The sequence below is a fragment of the Ammospiza nelsoni genome, chromosome 7 (genome assembly GCF_027579445.1).
Source record: "Ammospiza nelsoni isolate bAmmNel1 chromosome 7, bAmmNel1.pri, whole genome shotgun sequence".
NCBI classification, from domain to species: Eukaryota; Metazoa; Chordata; class Aves; order Passeriformes; family Passerellidae; genus Ammospiza; species Ammospiza nelsoni.
This window is the reverse complement of record NC_080639.1, coordinates 29,676,521-29,701,203: the sequence shown is the minus strand read 5'-3', so window position 1 is coordinate 29,701,203 and position 24,683 is coordinate 29,676,521. Positions and strand designations below refer to the sequence as shown.

Below are 24,683 nucleotides of genomic sequence, written 5' to 3'. Positions count from 1 at the left end.
CTTCCACCCTGCCCCAGCCTTTCATTTCTGCTCAGGGATATTTGTGTCTGCAAAACAGGATATTCAGCCAGACCTTCCAGCAACCCTTGGCAATCTGTATGGTTTGATGAAGTCCAGTGACAGTCTGTATATCCTCAGTTCAGTGAATATAATGTCCTGGTGGGTAAAAACTAAAATTTAAATTAAAAAAAAAATGTACCTACGTATAAAAAGCATTGCCCTAGCTGAATGAAGTGATGAGTTCATGTTCTCTGCTTTGCTGTTATGGAAGTCTTCACTGAGGTGAGAGTCTTTTAAACTGGCTTAAGCATAGCTGTTCCAGTGTGCATGCACCTTGCCTATTAACTAAGGTACTGCAGCTAATACACAATGTTGGCCAAGAGGTTATCTTTGAGTGAAAATCATGCTGGATTCAGGAATTTGATTTTTTTTTTCCTGAAAAATAGCAACAGTATCTGCAGCCCGAGATGGCACTTGACAAATGGCGCTTTTTCTTCATCCTTGTTGCTCTTTGTTCATATCAGGCTTAATGGAGTGCGGAAGCAATCAAATTCCTGTCATTGTAGCTTTTATTAAAAGCCATTGCAGCTCTGAAGAGAGACCCAAAAGCTATTCCATTTCAGTTTAGAGAAGAGCAGAGTCTGATGTTGAATACAGCACGTGCACAAACAAAAATGTTTACATGTTTCTAAACCATGTAACTGAGTGAGTTTACATGGGGTTATGCATCTAATGAGTAACTAATGGGTTTTTTCCATTAATAGGGGTGTTTAAGGGCAGATGAGAGGCCAGACTCTACAGGCCTTACAGCTGGCACCTGATCATATACATAGTTTCATCCTCATAATATAGCTCCAACCTGAAATAAGAGTTTCAGCTCAGGGTGTGATCACACCAGGACAAAGAGGAAAGCTGCTCTGAAAACAGCACTTGCTGCCTTTGCTTGTACAACTTGGGCAGGAAAGAGGCTGTAGAAATACATTTGCTGTCACCACAGCAGCCAAGGTGCATGTTACTCTGTTGGTGGCCCAAAAGTAATGTGTCCCTTTCATGAGTAGTTGTGCACTTTGAAGGCCTCAGTTTAAAGAGGGCTAAGTCCCCATGGAAGATGTGGCACGACAGATATCTTGCTTACAGCCTGGTAGTCCAGTAATACAGGATAAACACCTCACAAGTACTCATCTAAATCTTTAACTAGTTCTATTGGGCTGGTACTTGTCAAAGAAAGGCTTCTTTGGGAAATATCCAACTATTCTTTTTTGTCTCAGCCATAAGTACTGTGAGAATATCCTACCTCTCCATTTTGTGCTTCTGGTTGCTACAAAATCAATACATTCAGAGCATATAAAAGCCAAGCATACTTTTAGGGAAAATTACTAAAAAATGGAAAGAAGGTGGAAAAAATTTTTCTGTATTCACTGCATAAAGTTTTTCAGAATAAACTGAATAAACACTGCTGTTGACAGCTAAGCCATTAGATATTTTTTAAGTAGTTTGATCTTTTCACATCCTACATCACCTACTATCTCCAATTATTCTAAAAATCAATCTGTCTGTTATTTGAGCCATAGCATTAGACTCCTACAGTGGTTTTGCAACTCATGGCTCCTGAGTTTCATGGAGCATCACATGATGTGTTCCAGGGTATCATGCACAGCTTGTAGTTTGCTGCAACCAAAAGGCTTAAAATCAAAAAACTGGTTTTATTGGTCTCGTGAAGTTGGGGGATATTTTGCTGCTCAGTGTCTTTCTAATTGGAAATAACTAAATAAAGAAAAGAAAAAAGAAAAGAGAAAAGAAAAGAAAAGAAAAGAAAAGAAAAGAAAAGAAAAGAAAAGAAAAGAAAAGAAAAGAAAAGAAAAGAAAAGAAAAGAAAAGAAAAGAAAAGAAAAGAAAAGAAAAGAAAAGAAAAAGAAAAGACCAAAATATTCAAAACTTTTGCATCTGTTATGACTGTCACTAGGCACCTCTGTATAGTCTGCCAGATACTCAAAAGCACTTAGCACATGCTGCTTCCCTTGGAGGCAATAATATCTTAAAAGCCAGACTACTTCAATCAGGCTGCCTAGCTGAGCATAAGAAAATAAGAAATGTTCTTTCACAGCAGAGGCCATTCTCTGACCACGATGCTTAGAATAGCAGGCAAAAAGAGAGTGCTGTAAAAGGCATGAACTCCTTCGCTTCTGGAATTCAGTGGTTTGAAGGCATCCAGACTGTTGTATTTAATGGCCACCACTATACATAACTCCTATGAATTTGTCCTTTTGAACCTGTTTGTGTTTCTGTATTGTAAAACATTACTTGTTTGTGAAGGTGGGTTATGGATGTTATATTTAACTCGGTGTTTCTCTTATGCCTGCTGTCTGGTAATATAATTGGGTGACCTCTAGTTCTAGTTTTGTGAAAAATACTTATTAGCCATTTTCTCTACTGTTCTTCTACTTACCCTGCACAATTTGTAGAACACTGTCTACGAAAAATTTATGGACCCAAATTTCAAGTTCTAAGCCGTATTTTTGAAGCTATGACTTTTTTTTTGAGAATATAGCAAAAAGTTATCCCTGCTTAAGGAAGAGAATGAGGCAGAGGGATGGTGCTAATACTTACTTTTGGTATATAGCTGTTTCTTTGTGAGCTCAGCAAGTGATATGAGAAGCAGCACATGGTGCTAACTACTCTACTTTTAACTGAGATCATTCAGCATTGATTATGCTGGAAATCTGAGCAGAAATTCAGTATGAGATGGGTCTTGGCCCAGTATTTCACCTGTTAAACTGCTGTAAAGAATAGATGATTAGAGACTGTGGGAGAAGTGTAGAAGATTTCTTTGATTCTCTTAAAAGTTCCATCTTCAACTCTGAATATTCTGAGAATAATAAAAGTGGTTTTTAAAGGTATTTTTAATTCTTTAGTTTTACATGCTGGAAGAACATATTTTATTTTCAAGTGCCAACAAAGCATTGCTATGGATGTTTGTGGTTAGGCTGGTTCCTTGCAGAGCTCGCCTTTGAATTCACCTGGTTTTTTGTTTGTTTGTTTTTAATTAGGTGAAGCAACAGTGAAGAAGAAACCAGCTCCAAAGACTCCTCCAAAAGCAGGTAATTTGTTGCATGTGTCACCCACATTTACCAGTGCAGCTGTTTGCCTACTAAGTTTGTTTGCATGTGTGATTAAATGGTCGGTAAGTCCAACTTGTTAACACTGTACTAAGAATTAAATTATGAGCATCCAAAGAAGTTACTCTCAGATAGACTATAGCAAGATCCTACAAAGTGTCAGTAGTGTGTAACTTATGCCCTTTTGCATACCCACAACAAACCTTGGCTTTCTGCGAAAGAATTTTTTCTGTGTATCACAGAATCCTCTGCATGAGTAGCTACCACAGAGAAGGTGACAGATTCTACTTTTCCTCATCACTGGCATTATGGTAACCTGTTGGTGTGTTTCCAGTCTTTGAGGCAAAGCAATCTATATTTAAAGTTGCAAGGAAATTTCCCCTATAGGAACCTCTTTTCATTGTCTTAAAACTTCACCAGACTTTTAAACGGTCCAAGCTGCTTTCTAAGCCAGATATACACCTCAGCCTAGCTTCCTTCAGATATTTTCAAAAAGAAACCACTTCTAAAAGGTCAAGTCTAGAGCAGAGGGAACCTACTTTGTTTTAATTACTTTAAAAAGGAAAAGAAAGCACTTTTTTCATGCACAGTAGCTCTGTGCTTTGTAAAGAATGTTACATTTGGCAGTGAGGTCATTGTATTACTAGGGAATGCCTCTTACCATTTCTGTCAATATGTCCTCAAGTCTGCCCCCTTCAATACACACAGAAAAGAATAATTTTTTTATCATGCTGCTTTTATAAGCAGCAGTATTGGTTTCACCCTGGAGTTGTCCAGCCTATGATATTTCTGGCCTCTGTACTTAGCAGCTCCCAGGGGTCTGACACTCAGCAGCACAGCTGAGAGCCAGGCAGGAGCACTGTTAGCAGGAGATGTTCTGCCATCTATTGAAACTCAGGCAGTGAGAGGGAACAGAAGGAGGAATGCCTCATTCATTAATAGAAGGGAATGAATGGGACTGCGAGGTTTAAAAGAAGCACTGTGATACAAAAAGATCCATCATTGCTCATGGCAAAATTTATTGTGATGGAGAAAGACATCAATTTCCTTCCTTGTCTCTCATGATGTTTCTGTGCCACATAATGTTTATTTGGCTACTGAGATAACTATAGGCAGATCTGGAGTCTTAATTTTTCTGAATTTTGTTGATGAAATCAGGGAGCAGCCTTGCGGACCCCTCAGCACATGCAAATTGATAAGAACGTAGCTGGAGCCATTTTTCAAAAATACGAAGTTCAAAAGAAAAAGAAGATTTTCTGAAAAACCCACAACGAAATTTCATAAACTATATATTTGGAATTGGTGTTAGGTGCCAGTGTTTTTGTCTTTTGGATGTCTGTACCTTGGTCTTGCATGAGCAAACTTTGGAATGGGTAAATTGTTATTGCTTCACTCCCCTAGAATTACCAAATCCACCGAATTTTGTTCATTGCAAGCAACAGGTAACTGCTAATCTGAAATTCAAATGCTGCTGTGAAACAGCTGAGCAGAGAAATGTATGCGTTTTGAATTTTAAGAAAACTTAGGGTCATTTAAAGGGTTATTTAATTTGTTATTTTTCCCTTCAGCTGCTCCTCCTCAGATTACTCAGTTTCCAGAAGACAGAAAAGTCCGTGCAGGTGAATCAGTGGAATTGTTTGCCAAGGTGGTGGGGACAGCGCCCATAACTTGCACCTGGATGAAATTCCGTAAGCAGGTAAATTGTTTTCTGGTTTCTTTTAACAACCATTTAAAAAGCAGAGCTGGAAAGGAACACCATTGACTATCTCCCATTTTTGCATCTCCCTTCCCAAGGAACTGGCAAAGTCCATCTTGTTCCTGCAGATTGTTCTCCTCACTTCTACTGAAAACATTTCACTGATGAAGATTTCACAAGCTCCATTGGCAAATTATTGCAGTGTTTAAATGGCTATAGTGTTAGAATTTTTTTCCTAATGCCAAACCTAAACTTTCTTGCAACATTTTAGACCCTTTACTGCCTGTCCCCTCCTGTTAAAAATGATAGCTTCTTTGTGAAAAGTCTTAGACCATGAATTAAAGGATAACTGATGGGAAAGATGCAGGTATCTGAAAAGTGTCTGTCACAGGGGGCATTTCTCTCCTTTGAAAATGACTCCTTCTTTGTTGATGCTGGGTCTAAAGTTATGTCAGAGGGGCAAAATACCATTTAAAAAACTTGAGTCTTGCAACACAAATGTCACCATATAGGGCACAACAAAAACCCATGTCATGAGTGCTCTCACTCTCTAGTTTTAAAGTTCCTTCTGCATGAATTAGTATCTTTAAACTATATCACATGTCCATAAGGACAGTGTCTAAAGAGAGTTGCTTTAACAAAGCTATTTAAAATCACTTTAAATCAAATAACCCAATATACAGGTTCAGATTGGAAGATGAAGTGTCACGCTAGGACAGAGCAAATATAAATATCTGCTGTAGCTGCTGTTCTGTTTATTTTGTTCTGAACTTGTCATGCACTCTATAGAACACAAATAAAAACATCTCCTCCTTGAAGGAAGTTTAGACTCTAAATCCAGACATGTCAGCATTTAATTGAAAGAATTCAAAACAGTTTGTTAGTGCAAAGGGTATTCCAGAGTCCATCCTTGCTAACTCCAAATGACCTCTTATTTTAGGGGAAAGGGTAGTTTTTTTCCTGAACTCTTATATTTCCTTAAATTTCTTTATCTTCAAGCCTGGAGTTAATCACTGCTTTCCACAAAAAATAGATCTCAGAACCTTCACTGACATTCAGTGTTTGATTTTGCTAAGCTCTGTCTTAACATTTAGGTAAAATGTGGCCCTCAAAACTGAGTTTCTGGTTTGTGAAGAATTCTGAGTTCAGTGTTGAATACACCAATTCTATTTACCTGGATTTTAAGGCCTTTTTTATATGCATGATCTATGTGATAACAGCAGCTAATATGTGATGATTAGCATCTCCTAATGCCGATATCAGATCCATAACCTGAGATTCAGAGTATTTTTCTCCTTTGTAAAATGCTATTTTTACCATCTGTATACTTTCTTCTTTAGTTATCCACTATGAGACAAAGTGAAGTAGTGCAAAATCATAAATTAAAATGACAAAAAAATTTAAATTATTCATTCTGGTGAATGAGGTACAAAAGAAAAAAAAAAACTTCAGGAAGGATACCAAACACTGTAGGAGGACAAGTGAGGGCAGCAGTCTCTCATTTATTAATTTAAAAGGGGAGTCACTTACTGTGTCCTGTGATGCACTATAATTTTGCTTTATGTTTTTGCTTACACTTCACCACATATTGTTTTAGACTTGGATTTCTTCCTTTTCTATAACTATGGTTGATTTCAACTCTGTTCTATTCCCAGTCCTAAAAGTGAAAACCAGCCAAGTGTTTTGACAGTTTACTGGGAGTTACTTGTAGTTGTTATTTGAGCTGATCCAGCAATTGGTGAGCTACGATTCCAGCCCTGCTCCTGTTTCCTCCAGCTTCCTCTCTGTGTTTCTTCCTCACATCCCCTCAGGTGCAGGAGAGCCACAGTGGCCTCTCTATCTCTTTTGGGTATTCCAAAAGAGTATCTTTTGCTTTTAGAAAGGGAATGTCATGAATCTGTGACTCATACTGTTGTATGCCATGGCAGTGCAGTGGAGGGGTTCTGGAACTGTGCTGAGCTAAAGAAGGGAAAGCCTTGGAAAGCCTTGGAAAGCCTCTTCATCAGCTGAGTCCATCACTGAACACTGCCAGCTGTTGAAGCTTCTCAACTACAACCAGTGAATTTCTTTCAGGATCCCAAAGTTCCAACCCATGTTCCCCACAGCCACTGCAAACCACTGAGCATCCTTTCAGGGCTGTCTGTTTCTGCATCCTTTCAGGGCTGTCTCTGCATCCTTTCAAGGATTTCTCTGCATCCCTTCAGGGCTTTCTCTGTATCCTTTTGAAGCTTTCTCTGAATAATGCAGATCTAGTTCTACTATCACCCCTTGACTAATTTTAATGAAGCATAAAGAAACAGTTTAGAATCTCAGAAGTATGTTGGCAAGGTAGAACAACTTTCACTAGAGTTTAACCCTACATAATCCCATTTGCTAACTTTCTATTTGAGTCATTGTAGGAAAATATTTCTGAAGTTACTTTTGGGCAGATAACAGTGCATGTGTTTTTCCTCAACTGAGGAAAGAGCAGGGAAAGTCCTCTTCTTAAAGTTTTGATTTCTTCTCTGAATATATGGGACAAGATAAGGCAAGCCGAATAGCCTTCATTTTTAATTAAATTCTGAGAATGGCTTGGAAGAGTCACTTATCTAAGAAGGAAGTGGTGGGAGGAAGAAGGGCATTGACACTGTGTTGTCTGTTTCATAAGAACACAGTGTACAGCTTCTGTAATTGCAGGGTAGCATTATGAGGTTTTAAAGAACTGTCATGTCTCAAGCTAATGCAGATTAAAATCTAAGTCACCTTGGCCATTTATGCTATGATGGCTGTGTTTCAATTAAAAACTAGTTTATAATATGCCTATGGTATTCAGCAGAGATTTGGATTTTTGCTTCTCCGGAAAATTAAAATGCTATGGGAAAGCTCAATATGCTCTTTGAATGTCTCTCTGTACAGCTGTAGTGTTGTATCTCTATTTCATATAACATTGTCTTCAGTTGTTCTAACCCAAAAAACTGCTACCCTGGTTTGTGTGGAAGTACAGAATGAAGCTGGTTAAAACAAGAGGGCAGCAGTCCCAGCTGGGGATGGTCTGCACGTTGGGCTTCTGAGGGGGATGGCAAATGAGCTAAGGCTAAACCCTTGTTCCACTGTGGTTTCTTTAAGATATGTAAGACCAAACTTTGTTCTTTTGGCAATTGCACAGTTTGCACTTGCAGCCTGTCAAAGTTAAAAAGTGACACACCTTTTCCTTAGTGGGGTTCCAGCAACACCAGTGCTCCCTGTGGCCTTTGCAGGACTGGAGCCCTTATAATGTTCCACTGCATTTCTAGATTATTTGTGTGGATTACACAGTTTATCAGCTGGACATACTTCTGTAATAGAGTTATCTGCAAATAACACTCATATGATAACATTGTATTGTGCTTTGAGCTCTTTCACGTACAAAGAAATCTATCACATAACTTTTCTTTCAATTTGGCAGATTCAAGAAAATGAATATATTAAAATTGAGAATGATGAAAACAGCAGCAAGCTAACAATATCATCAACAAAGCAGGAACACTGTGGATGCTACACCCTAGTTGTAGAGAACAAACTTGGCAGCAAACAAGCACAAGTCAACCTTACAGTTGTTGGTAAGTCCAAATTAATATTCTATTTATATACTTACTCTTCAGACGTCAGCCTGCATTTGCATTTTATATAATGATATGCAACAGGTTAAATAAAATAATCAGTTAAATTAAGAAGACTGAAATAAGAACTAGTATTGCAAAAAATGTATAGTGACATTGTAATAAGGACTATAAATTAAGATCTGTAGGGCTATACTGTGTTTATTTGGAAAAAATCCTAATTCCATGGTGATGAAGGCATAAAATAGATAAAATAGCTCATGCTTAAAAAGAAATGCCCCCACAAGATAAAAACAGCTCATGTCTCCATTTCAAATTCCTACCATGGTCCATTGTTTCACAGGGGCAGAAAGCAGCGAATAAAGAAAGTCTGTTTAATATTTTGGAACCCTTTATCTGTGGGTTTTTACACAGGTATCTTAAAGCTTCAAGCAGCCTTGTCAGGTGACACTCCCAGGCCATCAGGTTTGGTGCAGAGACTCTGGACAACTGCACAGACATGCAGACTGGCAGACAGTTGCAGTTTATTTGCAGATAAAGCTGCAGCCTAGTGAGGATCAGCCAAAATCTAGATCTCTGACATCTGGAACCCACCTTTGTGTGGATGCTTCAGGGAAATCCAGGGAATTTCTGCAAGCCAAGATGTGATTTGGCTAAAACATCAGTCTGTGGGATAGGTCTGCTTCAGAGGGGGTTATCACATAAGGTGGTGCACTGACAGCCACAAGGGTGTGAGCAAGGCAAAAAATGGCCAAAAGAGGAATGTCTCAGGCCTAAGATTAATTTCTGACTCCAGTGAAACCTATGGCAAAATACCTTTAACCCAAGTTGGACTGGAGATTCATTCCAGCACTCCAGTGAATACCATACGAGGTTTAATGAGTACATTAAAAAAATGTACTCATTAAATGTAATGAGTACATTAAAAAAATGTACTCATTTTTTTAATGTACTCATTTTCAGGTACAATATCCACTGAAGCAGACTGAATGTGACTCAGTTGCATGTTGCTCTACACATTGTCATTACAGGCTTCCTGATTATTTAAATTAATTCCTTTAATCCAGTCTGAGGCTTTAATTGCAGTTAAAAGATAACTGGATGAATGAGTATAAATATCAAGCGAATTCCAGCAACATGCCAGAGAATTCAAGAACAGAAGAAAATAGAATCAGTATTTTTAATGATGCATAGATAAATTGTACTACCCCTCCCAACAGTGGGTCGTACAGGTCAGAACTACAGCTAGGTTAAAAACTAACACCACTGGTCCTGGAACAAACATATACATATCTCTGGGTATAGGCTTTGGCTGCAAAACCCCAACACAGCTGATTAGTGGCTGGAAGAATGGCAGGAGATATTCCCTCATATTTCCCTCCTTTTCCCTCTTTCCTAGGCAACTGCTGCAGGAAGATAATTGTAGCAGGTTATTGGGCAAGATGGATTTTTTTTAGCTGCACAAGGCTGACAATTCCTATTATCTTGTTACTGTGTGAGCCTTGACTCATTATTATATAAGTCACTGGTTTATTTCCTTTGGAGTTAATTGGTTTGAAAGTCTTTGAATTCTATAACCTTATAAAGCTACATCTCAGCCTCCTGCTCTGCTCTTCCCTAAGAAATGTGCCAGAGAACCGTGGGATTCCCAGAGATGCTTTTGGGAGAGTTGGGTGAAGAATCCTTACAATGTGCAGGAGTTTGCCATGTGTTTTGGCTGATGACAAGATCTCTGTTTCCAACTAAAAAGAATAAATTCCATCTTGTACGATTGCCAAGCTCTTCAGTGAGACATCTCGCTGATGTCAGCACTGCTGAAGGCGTGACAAGGCCTCCTAGCTTGCTGCACATGCATTTTAAGGCCAGATTCTTCCATCTGGGCACTCACAAATGTGGGAAAAGGGAGCAAAAATGTCTTCTTTATAGGAAGGGGGTTAGAATCTCACTATGACATAAAATCCTTCACACTGTTTGCACCTTTAAAGGTGTCAAATGTTCACTGAAGTTGGAAGGTACTTTTCTCTAAAGCCTGTCAGTCAAAATAGGGAAGTTGTGTTTCTCTGAATATGCAAAACCTGGCACTTCTGAGCCTACCAAAGCTCATCCTTAGTCCTACATTCCTGCCTGCCCATTGTCTCTGCACCATCCCAAGTACTGGGAAGGAACTTGCTCTCTCTGCTCTGACCCCGCTTTCATAGCAAGCATTGGTGAAGAAAGTCCTGGTGCTAGAGATCAGCTCTGTTTGCCTCAGCCCTTTATAAAAAGCCTCTAAATTCTGTGTGAGCTGCCTCCCTGTGAGTTTACTGGCACATCCATATGTCTGTGTTGTGTGCTCAAAGCACTGCTGCCTGACCACACTGCACAACTGAGCCTTGAATGTGTTGAAACTACAAATACAGAACATTTGCGTTCTGGAGGAGTGTGTCTGAGCAGACCCAGAGCTGCATTTCTCAAAGGGCTAAGAGGCTTGGCTCTTCTGAATTTTAGCAAATCAAAGACATTTTTTAAAATATAAAATGAAATTATTATGGAAATAAAGATGCATTTATTTTTTATTATTATTACCTCCTTATATTAATAATTATTACATATTTCAATTTATTATTACCTCTTACAACCATGTAGGTTTCAAAGGCTTCATGCTGATGGGGAAGTTTCTTATGTGAAAGACTCCAATAAACATTTCTCAAATTAAATTTGGACTGTAACACATGTTAAGGAGCAGGTTGCCCAACAAAGTTGTACAGTCTCCACGCCTGGAGGTATTCAAGTTCAGACTGGATAAGCATCTGAACAATCTGCTCTGACCTTATAGCTGATCCTGCTTTGAAGAGAAGGTCTAAAAACCTTTCTGAGGATATTTAAGACCATCCTGGATCTTGGTTTTATACTTGCAGTTGTCAAAGACCTTTCTTCACAAAAAAATAACATTATTGATTTAACTTCCAATAAGAGGACAAAGGATTGAGCTTATCTGCAAGGATTGAAATCAGAAATGAGCCTACTATGATTTAAACTCTGACTCCTAGATTGCAAACTCTATCTGAGTACAATTTGTAGAAATTATTTTTAATAATGACATTTAGGGAAACAAAGATACTTTGCATTCCTTTGAATTTAGCTCCCAAAGTCTTCTTAAATTTAACTGTCAGACTCGGGCCTCAACTACAGTCTTAATTAAACTGTGCAAGAGTTCTGACACCTAAAAGCATTTAAATAATTTATGATTTGATGCTGTTTGGGTCATGGGAAAGGATGCTCTTGAAAGAAGCCCAGCTTCATCATATGGGATTTATTTTATTTAATGAAATAAAAATTAACAAAATGTCCATTACATTCAGCCTTCAGTGTGAGCTGTGTGCAGTCCACACAGCAAATGCACTGATACATAAACAAGTTAGAGGAGACTTTTTAAATAATGGTGTGATGCTGAGCACAGAGCCCTCAGCCACAAGGACTGAGCCTTGTGACTCATTGTGTAACTTTGTACAAGCACTAATAATATTGGGAGACCTGCAAGTCTGTGAGACATCCAAGTTAAGCAGTGTCTTCTTTGAAAGGGTTGACTGGTCCCAAAATGTCCATGTTGAGCTCTTCTCTACTGTTATGATCAGCTCTCTTAAATAAGCAATTTCCTTAGCTGACTGATCTCTCTAGGGAGACTTTGTAACATGCTTCTGCTCCATAATCAAAACAGCCTGATGTGAGATTGAGCTAAGGATTTATAGCAGTGTGTCAGATGGAAGTGGACGTGTGTTGCCAAAGCTGTTAAATGAGCCAGTGATGAGCTTAGGGTAAAACATGACTGATTTAGGCAAGGTAGAGCCCTCAGTTTACAGTGACAGCAAGGAATATGCATTCCTTTCATGCCAGTTATTGGATGTATTTGATATATTTATCAAAATTATGATTCTGAACATTTTAGCTGTGTGATAGCTCCAGGTCTGTAACCACCTTTGAAAAAGAAACTTGGTTTTCCTACTGGCTAAAGCTGGGTACTATGACAGTGTCCAAAGAATAACACAGAATTCAACAAGGGTATCTGGCATTAGAGAAATAATCTGTTCTGCAGCTATGCCACAAACTTGCCACATGCTTTTGGGCTTATTGCTTCACGTTTCCATGCCTACTATTCAGGAACTTTTTGATCATCAGTGTGTAGTGAATATTTTGTATATCAGTGCTGTCTTCTAGGTTTTTTTTAAGACAGAACTAGAAACACACAAACTACCGAACTGGGGCCTGATTTTGACCATCCTTGTTTGTCTTTTATAAATCCTTTGGGATCTTTACTATTCCTGATGTGGTATTTTGTGTTTATATATATATATCTATACATGTATATGTATTGTACATAAACACACACAAATATATATAAGTATCATGGTGATTAGTAAGCTCTATGGTGTAGATATATGCAAAAGAATAAGAGCAATGTCATTAGACCCTGAGAGGCCTAAAGTTAAAAGTTATGGTGGTTCTATTACTCTCAGCATTGGTGCATGTACTGTGATTTGCAGCCTTCTCCGCTGTTGGAAAGTGATAAACCAAGTACTCAAGGACACACACACACACACATATATATATAAGCATGTTGCACACAGGCATGCAAGTAGTATTGCATGAATTCACTAATACCTGCTCCTCTGCTCCATTCCATACTTGACTTGGGATGTGGAAGTTACTTTCTGTGAGGAAGATGTTACTTCTATGCCTTTAGCAGAATATGTCTGAGCACAGTCTTTCCAAGCACAGAGAAAATACAAGTTTACTTGAGAACAAGGTCTGATTATCACTAATGCAAACAGTCATTGAATGTAATGGTAGGATTATTAATTGCTGCTATGAAGGGCTTGGTTCTGCTTCCACAGAAGTCATATATATGCAAGCTATATTAGAATTTGTTTTCTCCCTCGATACTCTGTTACAAGGAAACATGGTAGCAAAACCAGCAGTGCACAGTGACCCTTTCAGCACTGTGAATGCATGGTGGGAGAGCCTGAGAAATCTGGCTCACTGCTCACCACTCAGACAGAGAGGACCCAGTGGTCAATGTTCTGTGCTCCCTCTCTGGAAAAGTTAAGTGCAGACATCTGGGAAGCAGACAGTGAAGCAAGACATCCATAGACATTTTGACACTGAATATTGCAGCTCAGAAGTGCAAATATGAATGATTCTGAAGTTCTTTTTTTGAAAAGAATCAGATAATATCTTGCAGTATCCATGTGATTCCCTGTTTACAGTCAGGTCAAGAATGCAGTGAATTTCTTAAGAATATGTGGGTGGATTCGCTCTGTAACCTTCAACCTTTCAAATTCCTCTGGATTGCTGGAATATTTTTGTCACTGGTTTTATGGTTAAAGGGCAACTACACTGGTGGTTAAGGAAGAGATGTCTTATGTTGCTGCTGTTGTAGTTCAAGAGTATAGTAGCCTCCACTGTCAGCTTCCCACTAATGCATAGTGGCTCTCCAGCTGTACCAAAACAAAATTTTCAGAGAAAGACAAAAATGTGTAGAGGAAAACCAGTTTACTCTGCTCTGTGCATCTGTGCTGGCACACTAATCCAGGTTTATCCCTTGAATGGCCATGTAGTTTCAATGTCATTTCTGTTAGGAGAAATTTCAGTAGAAATCCATGCACAGTTACTTTTTCATGATGGTTACCTTCAGCTTGTTTTTGAGGAAGAAAATAAATATCTTGACAATTGCAACAAAATTCTTATATTTTACCTAGTTACTCAAAAATTATTAATCACAACTCCTCCATGCAAACATGGGGTTCCTAAGACCCAAACTCACTCCAGTGGAGACTAATTCACAGATAATCCTACTGGGGAAACTCCTAAAATTTATTGTGCCTTTCAGTGGGCAGGTTTGAGCTCTAATTCAGTCAGTTATCAAAGCAGATACCTAACGTGCAGCACATGAGTAATCTGAACAGCTTGTTGATTCAGGCTCAGGAGCAGATGGTTTAGAAAAAGGCTCCTGAGAATGCATTATATATTTGTTTGTTCCATTAGGGCTATGGCAGAAGGAGATGTTCTTGTGCTGGGCATTTGCGTGGGAGTGGTGAGCTCTGGTTTCGTTCCCAGCTCCATTCTCCTGTGTGTCCTTGGGCAAGGTCATTTTACACTTCCGTGCCTCAGTTACCCCAAGAGCACAAAGTGATGCTCTGGGGCCACCAGTATTTGTGAGCTACTTTATCCACAGGTCTCAAAAGGGCGGTTTTTAAATAACTTCATTTTCTGTCAGAGTTGTCAGGAGGAGCAATCTGCTGAGAGTACTCTGCAGTGGATTTTACAGGGGAGGTGTAAATTTCAGAGTCTGGACTAACAAATCTTTACCATGGGGTTCTTGCCTCTGCTGTTTTTTAGGAGAAATCTCATGTTCATTTCAGTTTCTCATGAGCTGTTTTGCAGGAAAATGCAGGCATTTTTAAATTTAACTTCATGCTAAACCTGTGGCACACTAATGTACAAGATGTACATTAGTTACAGGAGTTAAGGAGTAATATCTCTACTTGTAGCACTGCTCTCCCTTGGAAAAAGAGCTGCAGGGCATAGTTTTCCAAGCACAGCAGCGAGGTCTGCCATGACCCCGAGCCCTGTCAGCAATAGTGCCGAGTTCAGTTATGACCTTTTATGGTTTTGCTTTTCTCCTGCTGATGGATTTCAAATGAGAGCTTTGCCAGTGCTGTCGGCATGGACAGTGTTCAACTGGCTGTTGCAGCATATTAAATACCTTCCCTGGCTAAACAGATTGTGGAATGGAATTAAATTGTTTCTTTCTGTCTGTTCTTTATCTGCCAGACAAATATCACAATAGCTAATAATAGTATTATACAGTAATATGATAACTGGATTTAGAAAGAAAACAAACCAATTTTGAGAACAGATAAAGAAAACTACTTCAGAGTCATTGTTTCAGTGCTGTCTCTGTTCATAAAAGAAAGGAAAAAATAACTTTTCAGAGGCTGTGGTTGTACTGCTCTCAGTTTTCAGAGGCTTTCTGCTGGAGCAATATCTCTGCTTTAGCGCCAGGGCTGTGCGAGCTCTTAATGCACAGCAAACTCCACTGCCTTCCTTGGCTCAGCCTGACCCTCACAGCAAGTAGCAGAACAATTTCCATTTCCCTGCACACACTTAGATAAGGAGATTGCTGCCTTTTTTGGTCTCTTGGAATGGTTCTTGTGTTCTGAGGGCTCTGTAAACTGAGCCATGTGGAGAAGGCAGTGAGGTCTCGATAGCAGTCTCATGTCACGTGGGTGTCCTGCATGAGCTGTGGGTTTGCCTCCACTGCAGAGAGAGAAAAAGTCCCTTTGCTTATGCAAAGGAATTTTCACAGAAACATGGAATATTCTGAGTTGGAAGGGACCCACAAGGATCATCGAGACCAACCTTTAAGTGAATGGTCTGTACAGGGATTGAACCCACAACCATGGTGTTATTAGCAACATGCTCTAACCAATGCACCACTGGAACAAAAGGCAATCACATCAAGTTAAACTTGTCTGATAAACAGCAATGATTTAAAGACCAAGCCTGCTTATGTTTTATGCTTCTCAGAGTGCACAAATACAAATTAATTAAAGTTTACTTCAGGCTGTATATCAAAACCTGTTTACCAAAATATTTTTGAGAACTTATCTGAGGAAGGAGTGCAGCTGAATTCAGTTTGAGAGTAAATAACAAGTGTGTGTTTCAGTCCTGGTATGGTCTTAAAAGTGGCTTAAACATTTCATGTGGGGCCACCTCATCCCATTATCATTTGCCCTAAGAATACGTGCCACAAAGAATAAACTGGAATCTGACCTTATTGCTTTTGGGGTAGTGGTAATTTACACCTCCTTTTCTTGAGAAGCAGAGGGTTTTAATCTGTGCCTGGTTTGCTGAAACATAAAGGGCTAAAAAGCACCTTCACATCACCTCCAGTCTCCTCTTACTCCTCTCTGCTTGGCTTATGGCTCACAGCACGCAGGAGTCACTCCTGCTGCTTCATCTGTGCTGCTGGTGTCAGCAACTCAATGCAGCCTCTGTGCTGCTGGGCAAACAGTCCCTGAGACAGGTTTGAGGCCGAATTTGCTGCTCCTTTGCCTGCCACAGGGCCTTGGAAGACAGCTTGGGGCAACCCTACTTGTATTCCTAGAGAGATTTATGTGCAAAGGCATTGGAGTTTGTGGGATTCTGACCAGGTTCAACAGAACTGCATGAATACAGCCAGTCTGACCATGATCATCTAGAATATCATAAGACTTGATTTAGGGGTGCTATAAGGTAGCCAAGGCTGGAGTACCCCTAGTTTCACATGGTTAAGGTACCTTATGGTGGCTTTCTTTTGTTGCATCTAACAGTGAAATTGAAGTTAGAGCTCAATATTTTAAAATAGTTCCTTCTCCTACATAAATGTGCACAAGTGCACTTTTGGATGCCCTGCCTTTGTTCTAGTTCACATATTGAATTTAGCTATGGATTGTTCCAGAAGAGAAAGAACAAAATTGTGTCCATTAAAGCCAATGTAAAGCCCTTATAACATAAGCCTAAATATGACACATGATTGTGCATGTCAAAAACTGCACATGACATGCAGCAGAATATTGGAGACAGGCAGCTCAGAGACATGAGTGGTATAGTAAACACTAAAACAGAAGGACAAAATAGAGAACTGTGATTGTCTTCCCCACTCTTTCTCAGCTCATGGGATGTTTTTATTGAAAGCAGTTAATTGTGCTGATAGAGACTTCATATTCCAGAAGGGAATGTAGTTTGGCAAGATATTCTATCTTTCAATACAGACAGATGAATACAGGGTAACCTTTAAAATCCCCATAGAATAAACTATTGAGAAAGAAAACAGACACATGGAGAGACCATCTGCAGGTTCTCTGAATGTGCAGAGCTGTAGAATACCATCCAGTCTGATATCAAGTCATTTTTAAGCATGTTAAAATGGTACATATACATCTGTCATATTTAAAAAGAGCAAAGATTAGGCTTTCATTCCTGTTTAGGATCTCCCATAGCAGCTACTACAGTATTTATACACTGAGCAGATCTGCAAGCAGCAGCACAAGATAGACTTCAAACAAAAACGTGCATCTTCCTGGCTCAGTAGAGTCCAGCCAAGATTGCAGGTTTTCATCTCTGCCTATTGAGAAAAATGCCTTAGGAATACAGAAATGTTCCCAAGGCTTGCAGATACTAGTCTAAAGCCATGTGGCATTTCCTTTGCCACTGCTATCCCCTTGGCCATGAATGCTTTCTCTGCAGTGCTCACATACCTAAGCCTTGCTTCTGTAAACCATGCAGGCCAGAGGGACTCCAGTTGTCTAGGTGAGTCATGGAAAGAGAGCTTACTGAGGGAACTGGGACCTAGGAAACTGATAAATCATGCCCAGAGTTTCATTTGGAAATAGAAGTGTGTTGAAAGTCAGCAATGAGAGAGTGTATTTTCATGTCCTGCACAGGAAGCAGGTTACTGCTGAAACATACTGCTGAAACTGCTCTGCCAATGCTGAAACATTGAACACAATCCCCAGATCAATTCAGTGCACAGCAGTAAAGCAACCTAACACTTTATTTTTAAAGCAACACATACATGCAGGTCTGTCTGTGTGCATAGCAGATGTCAGAGAATCTGCACTGCTTTGAAAATCTTCAGCAGATGCCACTGTAAAGTGAAGGACTACTGGCTTGGCTTTTTCTTCAAAGTGTTTTCCTCCTGCTATCTGCAACTGCTCTGTTCTGTTGGGATTTAGGATAAATAGGCTGTTGCTTACTCCAGCTCTATCTGCATTTTGAAATGATGCAGTGATGGTTACATAGGAGGAAAACAAGACACAGGGCTGAATATTCCATTCCTGTAAAGATTTAGAGAAGGACAGACAATCATTCCCAGCAAGGTCTGCATGATAACAAGTTCTAGTGAAAAGAAGAAGCTGCTGCCACTGTCTGACTAAAATCACCCAATCCATGTGTGCCATGCCAGCAGCTCTCTGATGGCTGCTATGGGTATGGTACAAACAGGCTGATACTGCACATGGTGTGGGCACTGAGTCCTCACTTCTTGCAGCTCCAGGGAGGCTGGGACAGGAGCAGTACAGGGAAGAGGGGTGCTGCTGTTTGGGCACCAGGAGAGCAAGACTCAGTTCTCATCTTTGCTACAATCTCTCTTTCTAAGCTTAGACAAATCATGTAAGTCCTCTGTGATTCAGTTCATTGTATATCTACTCTATAAATTCATGCTTGTTAATAGCCCCTTCCATTCTGTCAGAAAATGAGGTGAGTAAAATGTGACCATGAAGCAGGACAATAAGCTGTTCCAGAGGTGAAGGATATCTGGTCTCTGACATGTGTTTAACAAAACATGTGCTGTATAATGATGACTCCTAGTGGAACGGTGTTTTAAGTGTTGCCAAAATGAACAAAGATAATCTTGATTCTGGCAGTCACTTTTTCTTCCACCTGGGGGTTCTCATACTGAATGCAGTGGCATACTCAGTGTCTACCTCCCTTCCTCCCTCAGTCTTTTCCCTCATAATCAAAAATTTCTATTTATATATCTTCTAATATGTTTAAGTTCTGGAGGGAGATGGATTTTTCATCACAACAGAACTAAATTTTTTTTTCAGGGAAGTCATTGGGCAATGAAACTTGCACTCTTCCAAATAGTGAACTGATACTTAACTATCTTGATCAGATTAGACTGTCCTAATTTCCCTCTCTATAAGTTAAGCCACAGGAGTCAGAGGAGAGGTTCCTCTGTCCAAGAACCAAAGGCATGTTTCTGACAAATTGTGGCTATTTCTGTCAGCTCAGTAATTTTCCTAGGAATGATAATTTGAGTATGAAGGGATATGGTCTGTCACAGTGAGGCTTTGATCAAAGTCTACAACAGCTTCCCCCAGCATTTGGATGTTTTTATTGCTAAGAAAGTGGCAGTATTTTTTGGCTGCTTTGTCAGCTCTGCCTTTCCTACAGAGCGAGTGATAATATCCGTTAGCAGCTTGAACAAGCAAACTGGGACAGGATTTTATCAGTCCATGTTCAGTGTAACCATTGTTTGTAGCATCTCACGCTTTCTGTCTTTTTTGTTTTCCTCTTCTCTCATTTATCCCATCCTTTGATTCGTCTTTCAACCTTTGGCCACTAGTTCATCCACATCAACATCATCATTATTTTGTAAGTTTTGCTAGATTATTTCTGAGAGGATTATTTCCAGAGAAGCTATTCATTCCCTTAGAAGTCTTTTGAAGTGCATAATTCCACAGTTAGTTTCTAGCAATTTATTTTAAAAGCCATCATTTTTCTGTCTTAGAAGAACATTAATTTCAATAATTAATCATTCAACTAAATCTTGAAAAAGTCATATAACTGCAAGACTGTTGTATTTTCTCAGGTGTTTGCATAGTTGGCTGCACATCTACACACCAGGGTCTGGTGATACTGGTTCTACTAATCTAAATAAGGATTTCAGTAGCAATCCTCTAACTGAGGAAATACAGAAGTTTCTATCTCCCACTCCTCAACAATTTCCAAAATGCATATGAGATTTTGAAAATCTCACTATTTAAATTATATATTCTAAACTTAACTCCTTCTTCCCAAAAAGTGCACTAGACTTCCAAAAACTGCACATAGATGAATTTGTTCACTAAACTGTTGGCAGATAAACCTGTCACCCTTCGAGGCCTTTTTTCCATGCCAGCAAAATGGTTCCTGTATTTCTGCTACCCTGGTGTCTTTGGATGAGTGGCACTTTCTGAGGCTGTGAAAGGTGAGCAGTGGCCCAGAAGTGTGGAAGCAGATAAGGGAGCTGAAGGAAGCACATCTCAGCAGTGGGGCTGTTACAGGGGTGTTCCTCACCAAGGAGTGGCTTGCACCATTGTGCGAGATTGCAGGCATAGCTAGGACTGGTTTTAGTCTCCACAGTTTCTATAATGATAGCTGTGAAGCAGAGCAATGGAATGGAAAAAGAAAGGCCAGGAATGCCCTGCTGAAGGTCTGTGTGACCCTCACGGTGTGCGTTGTGTGTGTTTTTGCAGACAAACCAGACCCACCTGCCGGCACTCCTTGCGCGTCGGACATCCGCAGCTCCTCCCTCACGCTCTCCTGGTACGGCTCCTCCTACGACGGCGGCAGCGCCGTGCAGTCCTACACCGTGGAGATCTGGAACTCGGTGGACAACAAATGGACAGACCTCACCACCTGCCGCAGCACCTCCTTCAACGTGCAGGACCTGCAGCCCGACCGCGAGTACAAATTCCGCGTGCGAGCCGCCAACGTCTACGGCATCAGCGAGCCCAGCCAAGAGTCTGAGCTGGTAAAGGTTGGAGAGAAACAAGAAGGTCAGTGCTTACAAAGAAAAACCATCTCCATTCAGCTGAGCTCTTCCTTAAGAGTTCCTTAGCGAGTCCAGAGAGCTGCATGGCCTCCTTCCCACTTGTCTCTGTGGCTGTAACTGTGCTCAGGTCCTTCACAGACTTCATTTGGGGGTCTGACCACATCAGTTTTGCATACTTGCACTGTGGAAACTTGGCTTCAGGGATCCCAAATCCCTGCCTTGTGAAAGCAAGCACTAATTCTCATTCTGGCTTGCTGGATAAGTGCTGGCTGAAAGAATTCTGCAGTTCAGTGCACAGGTAATGGGAAATTAAACCTTTCACAGATGTTAGACATTCAGTCCATGCCCAGCTGGAAAATGATGGTTGGTAGCTTACCTGAAATATGCCAATGGATTCATTATAGTTTATACTGGACACACCATGGAAAAACAAACCATAAACGCTGTCCCAGATTTGCTTTTGGAAATAATGAATGTGCTTGCTGCTAGCCAAGCATAGAATATGCAGCAGAAGATAAATTGGCACCTTGCAGCTAGCTGTATTTCCCATGCTTTCAATCCCAGCATGATGGTGTACCTCAGTCCTGTGTCCCCTAGTACACCCAGCCTGTGAATTCAAGGCTATCCTACTTAGCATGTTGGTTTTGCAGCATTATGGGGTCCAAACTTTTTTAGGGTTTTTGGTTTGACTTGCATGTACTTTTAAAAATATTTTTCCATATTTTTTACTTCTTAATTTTTGTTTAAGATCTTCTCAAAGGGGTAATAGGGAGAGTTCAGTTGTTGTAGAAATTATTCAGGAACTGGTACAAAATTTGAAACACACAAATATCAGCATTATTTTTCAAAACCAGAAAGTGACTACATATTTTTGTGCACACCTCCATCCACCTACTGTGCAAGGATGACTTTGACAGTCACCTTACCAAAAAACCCAGAGCAGGAATTACAAATTTTACCAATTTTCCTGTCTTTGAGGAGTGCGCTGTGTGTTGTATCTCTCCCTCTTCATTTATGTGTGCAGGGCTTTGGAGCTTGAAGTGTTCCATATAACCCTTGTGAAGTTATCTTTTATTGCTAAAGGAAGACAAAATGATAGTAAAGTGATGCAGCATCACACAACTGTGCAAGCCTCTCAAACAAAAGTAAATCATATTTCTCTTCAAGTGCTAAATTGGATGCATGCTGAGGAATCACTTCCCTCTATTTGCAAGATTTAAAACCAATCTAAACCAAGATGCACCTTCTCTTCCAAGAGGGGAAAATAACATTAGGAGTAGCAATAAAATTGAAAGGAAGCTAGATGTTATTGGCTCTTCATAATAAAATTCCCTGTGTTTGAATGCCCTCTTTCTTTAGTTGCAGGACAAACACGTTCTGGGGCTGGAGACCTGACTCTTTCTATGTTTTTGCTAGAACAACCACTACCTATACTGGACCAAAGCAAACAAGTTATTTTTCCATTGAAGTCTGAGCATTTTCTTACATAGATTTAGTACAAAAGGCTAGAAAGTGTATGAGTCATTGCAATAGACATTTTTTAAAAAGCAACAAAGAAGTTGTTTTGAGCAAAAAGAAAATGTGTTCTGTTTGCAGGAGGGGGGAGGTTGTCTTTGTGCTCTCAATTCTAGGGCTAACTGATTTCAATTCTTGATATTGCAGATAGTATGGAAAAAGAGCAAATCATTTAAAGTGTGATTTTTCAAGTGTGAGACTATAACTGGTGCTTTAATTAAAGGCAGTGGAAAATGCATGTTTTCAGCACCTGTCAAAGTCAGGACTTTAAGCTGCCATCTTTGTGAACCCTTAGCTGAGTAACTGAGGATTTTCTAGGCTGCCAAGAAGTCTGATTACTGATTTTCATACTGAGGTGGCCAGCACATATTAGCAATGTCAATATGATCTTAGTGAAGAAAGGCATGGCTCAATTTTCACATTGCATTTGAAGAAAACTAAAATAAGGTTGTAAGTCTCAACAGATTAAAGCGTGCATTGCCATGTTTGAGGAAAATTTGATACTGTTGACTCGCTTCCGAGAAAGGTTTTAGCACAGCTTTTCAGCACTTACCAAGATCAGATATGTACCACTTAGATAATTTGGGCTTCCACTGGTGGACCAAACTGTTCCTATTCTGTGGCTTCAGTGCAGTGTGGCTCCAGAACCGGGCACTGACTCCTTGTCTAAGCAGTATTTGGCAGGCATTACCTACTGGCAGCCTGGCTGGGAGCAGCTCCCTTACACAGCCCTTAAAAGGGGAGGAAAATGTTATGTGCTCTGTGCAGGAGTGGTTTGTAGCTGAGGAAGGTCTGAGAACAGCTACCCCGGGTGGGGAAGGCTCCCTTCCCTCCCTGCTCTTCTGGTAGATCTCTGCAAACCAACTCTTCTGTGCAGGAATATGCAAGGGTTGCAGCTCCAGACAAAACAGAGAGAAAGGCTTTAGCAACAGACTTGATTGGTTTTGCTACCAGCACACAGATGCAGCATTTTGTGTGGCATGTGAAAGGGTGATGCCTCAGACCAGATAATCTGCTCCCCCTGCACCCTTTATTTCTGTTGTTTTCTACTCATCCTCTGCATCTAACTCTGTGCTCTAAAGCACCTAACAGCACCCAGAGTACAGCATTAATTTAATAACACAGATCTGCTGACACAGGGGGGATAAATCCCTTGGTTAGGCTTGCACCCCATGATGGAAAAGTGCAGTTTCAGCAGCTACAGGAGAATTAACTATGTAACAAACAGCCTTTGCAGTTTTTCAAATCGCTGGTCACAGCCACAGGTCTTAGGAGCAAGCCCAAGTGGTGTAAGTGATGTATGACAACATTCCAGCTATAGCCCCTTTCCCCTCATTCCTGCAGGCAAAACGCAGTGCTGCAGGCAGTTCATGTAAATGAAAATTGGAAATGAAAATCAGGACACTAAGGCCAACTTTTACTCTGACTTAGGTCACTGGGTTCACCTGTCTTTGAGTCTGCCTGCAGAACTGAGGCTCCTTTTGAACCTCAGTGATTACAGAATTCAGCCATGCTCAGGGGAATGCTTGCTGTTCAGATTTTCTCAATATTTTGAGTCTGAAAACTTTATCTGGGTGCTTTGCAGGGAATCTTTTCATGTACTTACTTGCCTAACTTTTGGCTTCACAATTCAAAAAAGGCACATCAAAGCCAAGAAAAAAATGTCATGGAACAAGAAGTGTTATTGATTTTAATATTTTTAATTTGTTTTCTATTTCCCTGAGGCATTCTAAAGGCATTTCTTAGATTACTTTGAACTGATGCAGTATGCTGAGATTTCTAGTAGGCAGGTATAATTGACAAGTACTGCAAACCACAGGAATGTGATTCATTCAGAAATGGTGACTAGATAGTGACTGGATAGTCAATAGTGATGAAGAAGTGGTGAAGAGATTTTAATTATGAAGTTAATGCAAAAACTCCCTGACTGCTTTTTGCTGTTTTGCCATAGGGTCTATCAGTTGTCCCTGTCACTTTGAATAATCCATGTCACTTTGAATATCTTATATGAGTGAATATATTTATATAAGTATATATCCCACATAAAAAGTTATTCATATTCTTTTTTATTTTCATCACAGAACCTAAAGAGGATGAAGCAGAGCTATCTGACGATGGTAAGAAGTGCATGTTTTAACACAAATCTGTGTCCTTCATTCATGTTTTCTGGAGGTTTGTAATCATGGTCCTTAATGTTATTTGTAGAGGAGAAAGAAACAGAGGTGGAATATCGGACAGTTACAATCAACACTGAACAGAAGGTGTCAGATGTCTACAACATTGAAGAAAGGCTGGGATCGTAAGTACTGGGCTGTGCTGTTGAAGACACACAATTTTCAAGGCTACCAGCCAGTTATGAAGATCATGTGCATTTATTCTTTGACTGTCTTGTACTTTCAACATCCCAGTTGGGCTCCTTTCTTGCAGTAAAAATAGTT

The 24,683-nt window shown here is 40.0% G+C and overlaps 1 protein-coding gene across 1 annotated transcript in view; it reads left to right on the top strand.

Moving 5' to 3' along the window:
- Nucleotides 1–24,683, top strand: part of MYLK (myosin light chain kinase) — a 195,367-nt gene that overhangs the window by 144,196 nt on the left and 26,488 nt on the right. The window contains exons 19-24 of the mRNA XM_059475797.1: nucleotides 3,048–3,098; nucleotides 4,685–4,812; nucleotides 8,237–8,390; nucleotides 20,432–20,734; nucleotides 24,327–24,362; nucleotides 24,451–24,544. Of these exons, the coding sequence (XP_059331780.1) occupies nucleotides 3,048–3,098; nucleotides 4,685–4,812; nucleotides 8,237–8,390; nucleotides 20,432–20,734; nucleotides 24,327–24,362; nucleotides 24,451–24,544 (766 nt within the window). The remainder of the gene's footprint in view (nucleotides 1–3,047; nucleotides 3,099–4,684; nucleotides 4,813–8,236; nucleotides 8,391–20,431; nucleotides 20,735–24,326; nucleotides 24,363–24,450; nucleotides 24,545–24,683) is intronic.